The sequence below is a fragment of the Pteropus vampyrus genome, unplaced genomic scaffold (genome assembly GCF_000151845.1).
Source record: "Pteropus vampyrus isolate Shadow unplaced genomic scaffold, Pvam_2.0 Scaffold152, whole genome shotgun sequence".
Lineage (NCBI taxonomy): Eukaryota > Metazoa > Chordata > Mammalia > Chiroptera > Pteropodidae > Pteropus > Pteropus vampyrus.
Window position 1 is genome coordinate 3,993,803 of NW_011888933.1, and position 6,000 is coordinate 3,999,802.

Below are 6,000 nucleotides of genomic sequence, written 5' to 3' on the forward strand. Positions count from 1 at the left end.
AAAAATGAAATCATACCATTTGCAACGGCCTGGATGGACCTTAAGGGTATTATGCTACATCAAATAAGTCAGACAGAGAAATACAGATACATTATGATCTCACTTACATGTGGAATCTAAAGAACAAAATAAATATACAAAATGAAAACAGACTCATAGATACAGAGAACAAACTGGTGATGGGATAGGGGCTGGGGTGTGGGTGAAAGAGGTGAAGGGATTAAGAAATACAAATTGGTAGTTACAAAACAGTTATGGGAATGTGAAGTATAGCATAGGGAATATAGTCAATAATACTGTAAAAACTATGTATGTTGCCAGGTGGGTATCAGAAAAAGTGGGGGGATCACTTCAGAAATTGTATAAATGTCTAACCACTATGCTGTACACCTGAAACTAATATAATATTGAATGTCAACTCTAATTGAAAAATAAGAATTAAAAATAAAATGTCAAAAAAAATCATGTACAGCAGGAGTTAAATACAGAGAATAAAGTTCTCTTTTTTACTCATCAGTTCACTAAGAGTTCTTTGAGAATAGAGTGTGGGTAAGATATTGTACCAGATATTATTACTATAAGGAACACAAAAGAAATCAAAATCTCCTGGTCCATGTCTTCTAGGAGCTTACAATCTTTATTTAGAGAGACAAGTCTCTAATGAAATAGCTAATTATAATTATAGGCAAATCAAGATTGAGTCCCAACAGTTAGAAAATAGAAAAAATAAGTAGGTAGAATGTCTCCAAAGACTAATGTAAATTTCAACTATCCAAAAAGATCTTATGGAAAAGGAAAAATCTAAATTTTACCTGAGTTTAATAAATCACTTATTTATATTCCAGTCCAGTTAGTTCACACACACACACACACCACACGGCCCTACCTGAAATTACAAAAAATAAAAAAAATAGAGAAACATGTCTACGGATATAATTTAGCCTAGTACAAACAGTACTAAGGATACATAGTAGAAGAAACTTAAGCAAAATGCCTCAGGCAGAGCTGCAGCTCAATTCTGAAGGACACATTAACCCAGCACAGAGGTAGTAATAAACGATGTGTCTCAATAGGAATAATCCAGTGTATTTCGACTCAATACCTTTTTTCAGTTCAACATCAGAAGAAAAATCCCCCCCAAAAGATAATTACAATGGGATTATTCTCAAGTAGATGGTAAAATATGTTCAAACTTCCTGGAATATTCAATTTAATGTTTACTTAAGCAATGAAAACAAAAACTATCACAAAAGATAGTTGCTTGTCAGCTATTTTAACAAAAATTCTCACCATAGTTTTTCATACGACTTTCTTCTCCCACTGTATTCTCTACTTTGAAACATGTTCAAATCTCAGACATTAAGTTGCACATCTAGAAAGGGCCAAGAATAAACGCAAGACAACAATGGCAAGAACTCCAAAAGCCTCAGAGCCTGACACTAATTTACTGAGACAGATAAGGAACTCTTGGGAATGAAGCGTTTGCTAATTAGACCACCATGAACAGATTCCCAAACCTTGACAAAGTTTTTCTGAACATCTGATGGAGAACTCTGATTTATGGTCTGTCCAGGTGAAACATGAACAGCTGGCATCTTTTAATAATAATTGACATATGAGTTCGTTAAGGATCTCAATCTCTAGAAAACACACAGCTCTATAGAAGAAAACAAAGAGTGACAATTTTAGAGTCATCTACCTTATCTTTGTCTTCGACAACATCTGCCAAGACATCATCTGGATCCAGGATTCCTCCATCTGTATATTCTAAATGATGAATCTTCACCCAGTAGCCAGGATCCTGTAGTAGAACCACCAACAAGTTTCATGACTCAAATTTTTTAAAAAAGTAAAATATATTATAACTTTAAAAGAAAAAAAATGGCACATTAAAAATAGGCTCCCCCCCAAAAAAAATTTAAACACAAAAAATCAAATGTTATCGATTCATTTGGATAAATATTTGGCATTTCTGTCCTGTTTAACAGAAATTAGTAAATCAAAATATTTCATCAATTTTCCTAGAAGATAAACTGCAAAGCAAAAATAAATTGGTCAGCTATTTGAAGAGCATAATCAAGGAATTTTTCAGAGCCCACAATTTAGGTAATCTCAAGAATACTTTGGAAAACAAAGATCTTCTTGAGGGTATTTTCTGAAACTGGGATTGGAAGTTCAAACAGATCCCAAAGCTGTAGGGGAGAAATCAAAAGGCAGAAATGTGTTGGCAATAGCCATAACTTTGGAATGTATAGAATCACCATGCTATATGTTTGTCCTCAACTCTGAGATCTGCGGTGATATTTGGAGCAAGAGCTCCAGCACTGGTTTCCATTTATTGTAAATTGACAGCAACTCAAACCGTGTTCAGAACTGAATAGGGGGTTCACTCAATTGGGGCACTAATTTAGATTTCCCAGCGCTGTTTTTAAAAAAACTGTTTAGTAGTATAAAGCTTAAGGAAAAGAATTATTTTCTCAATTTGATATATGGCTATACACACTAATACTATAGCTTAGAATTAAATAATGTAGCTCATTCAGTTATTTATGTACTGTCCATTTAAAGAAAAGATATGAAAGTAAAACATTATAATAATGAAAAAGAACATGAACCAATAAACAGAGAAGAACACTGATAAGGTTTTTACCAGAATACCCAACCTATAATCAATTTGGTTCTGGAATTCTTAGAAAGCCTCTCAAACTGAGAAATTTTTATCTATAAATTACTGTTTCTAATGAAGGAATAGATACCAGTTTGTGAGAAGAGATGAAAATTATTCAAGGATAAAGCCCTAAGCCTTTACCACATGAATCTTTATAAAGTATTAAGAACTAACATAACCCCCAGAATTCAAGTGCAATTTTACAAAAACTAATAGAAATAATTGTCACATAGCCTCTTCTTTAACTAACCCATACCATTATAAAAATAATTCTTTTGAAATATCTGTTCAAAAGACTACTGAAATGTGTCCCAAGTACATAGCTTTTCAGTAATCTGACTTGATAAAGTAATAGGCTTTAAAAAAGAAATTTGCCTCAGCTAGGCTTTCAACATTTCAAAATTAAGTTCTCTGTAGAGTATTCAAGAGCTATTCCAAGTAAAATAAAAGGAGTTTCTTCTGCTTCTAATACTAGGCTTATAGGTGGAAACACCAATGACTTATTAGGAAACTTTGCCTGATTTTATGCCCGGATAGAGATCACAAAGATAAGAGCAGTGATTATACAACCAGGTAAGAAAAGTATAAGGCACCCATCAATCATTCTTTAATCAGAAATTTTTGCCAACTGGAGGTGATTATGCTATAAAAAGGTAAGCTAAGTACAATAGACTGTGTTCTAAATAGAATACTGGAGTAGACAAAGCACTATACAATAGCCACTAGACTATACAGAAAAGATAGCAAGAAAGAAGTCCCCCAGTATCCTTTGGAAAGTGAATCTTTTTGCTGTGGCCATGCCATGAGCAACATATTTTTCCAAATCTACACAGGACTTCTGACTGAAATCTACAGAGTATTGCATTTTCCTTATAAAAACAGCCTTCTTACCAAAGGAGTTCAATTTAATTTATTTATATTAACGTCCATTGAGTTGTTTTTTGATATATTACAGCACTGTAGATAAAATCTGTTGATTTTAAACCTGTTTATAAAAGATGATGTAGTCTAAAGAGTTTGCTTTTTTCATATGCAATTACTTAAAAGCAGACAGCTATTAAGTTCGCTTTCTATTCATATTCAGTTTGTAAAAGCAGATTTTATCAACTAAGACTGAGGTACATACACAATTACCCCCAACAACTGCAGTACAAGTTAAAGTACACCTCTCTCTTCCTGCCTAGGGTAGGAATGAGGAGAAGAAAACCAAAGGCTCTGATTAACACGCTGAAACTCAGGAAACAGCAGGGGGTATGATCTGATCAGTGGCAGAAGGAGTAGCAGACAAGTGGCAGCAAGATGGGGTTAAGTCACATTCCTCCCTCACACATACTTGTGGGGTCTAAGATGTTCTAGAGAACAAGGCAAATGTCTTGAAACTAAGACATTTATCTCTAATTTTGATTCAAAAGAGTACTTAAAAGTTTTACAGAACTAAATCAAGTTAAAAAAAAAGCAATTTGATACATTTTGGAATCATGTATCTCAGTCAAAAAAAATTAAGTGAAATACATGTTGCCAGAATTTGAAAAGACTGCAATTTTAACTCTCCCCATTCCACACTGATACTACATTGCATATACTTCAAAGAAGAAAAGAGTAGGCATCGAGTCCTGAGCAAAAACAGAAAAGCTATATGAAAATAGTCTTAGTTAATATTTTACACATTCAAGAAAGATAAATCAACAAACACAGTACATACTAACTGTAATTTTGTCCCCATGGTATTTTGGTTATGGTGCTATAGATCACTTTAAGAATATACATTCAATATTAGCAGCTGACAGCCCTTGCAAGACCATAAATTCACCCTGACTCCTTTATGCATGTAAAAATATCAACTATTACCTTGCAGTCAACATTTTGCATTTCATTTATTTGCTTTTATTACCATCAGGAATAAAACTGATCAAACATGAAAAGATGTTCACATACATGTTATGGTTCACACAATTAATCACCTGGAAAAATTCACTGCATTTTTCATGATTGTGACATTTAATCTACCTTTATATTGCACAAATATCTCTAATACAGACAAATTTTAAATTATTTTAGTGCATCTCTAGTATATGAGCTATGCAATAAATCTTATTATTTACACTCCTAGGATCATTAAAGTATTAAAAAATAACATAATATACATTATATTTACTCCACTTTTGGTAGTATGGTGTCTGTTTTTTAAATAATGCACAGTTAACTTAAACTCTACCAGAATTTTAAAACTAAAACGGTCTATAAGGTTGAACTAGAAAAGGATATAAAAACATATGCATTACGGGAAGAAGACAATTACAGAGTACTTTTAATGATCAGTGTAAAAATTGTTCCGAACAGGCACTGAAACAAATAGCAACAAAATTCTTCACTGTGAGTAGATGACATAAAATTTGCCCCTATACCTTAGAAAACTTATATTAGCCTAAGTTTTGAAGAACGGTAATTTTTCATCTGCAATATCTAGAAGAGTAAGCTGGCAAGCCAGGTACTATAGCACCATGACTACCAAGTACTGAGATTATGTCAATAATCAAAAGACAGGGAAAATGTGGAGTTTCTAAACAAAATGTCTCGGGTCCAAGAAGAGAAAAAGCTACGTTGAAATGGTGGCAAGGTCCCAAAAGGAGGAAGGCCTGGCAAAGAAAAAGCCAGTGACTGAAGCAGGACTATGTTATCAGTAGTGGCAATTACAGTGTCTAATAAGGCAACCGATTTTTGTGGCTTAATGTTTTCACAAGAATAATCTTACCCACTGGAAAACAAGAACATTTATAAAATGGAAGCTAATGGGAAATTAGAATTTTCCTTACAGAATTTATCATGAATCTAGTAGAATGTAACCATAAAATGAGATTCTACCATTTCATCATCTCCTTCATAATTATAATAGCAGATAATTTGTTTTAGTGCTCACTATAGGCCAGGAACTATAGGTATTGCATGTTTTATACGATTTAACTCATTTATCCTCAAAGAGACTATTAAAGTGATTATCAATCCATTTTACAGATGAGGAACGCAAGGCATGAATAGGTGAATTAGCTTACCAAGGTCATATGCTCAATAAACAGCAGAGCTAAGGTGCATTTATTTTAACAAAAAAAATATATATATATATTTTTCAGATTAAAGAACAAAGAGAACAATTATCTAAGAATAAGACAGGGGATCAGACCCATTTTGATTTCTACTTAAGTATACAGATCTAAACAAGTCTTCATTACTCTGGGCCTCGGTTGCTTCACAATTAGTGAATCTGAAGGCACTATGGCCTTTTGCACAATTTACCAGATAGAGGACACAAGAGGGCAATAATGGAAGGCCCCAAA

The 6,000-nt window shown here is 33.3% G+C and overlaps 1 protein-coding gene across 1 annotated transcript in view; it reads right to left on the reverse strand.

Annotated features, from left to right (window-relative positions):
• PARD3B (par-3 family cell polarity regulator beta) overlaps positions 1-6,000 on the reverse strand; it is a 948,153-nt gene that overhangs the window by 807,216 nt on the left and 134,937 nt on the right. Inside the window, exon 2 of the mRNA XM_011369686.2 lies at positions 1,700-1,801. Coding sequence (XP_011367988.1) covers positions 1,700-1,801 — 102 coding nt within the window. The remainder of the gene's footprint in view (positions 1-1,699; positions 1,802-6,000) is intronic.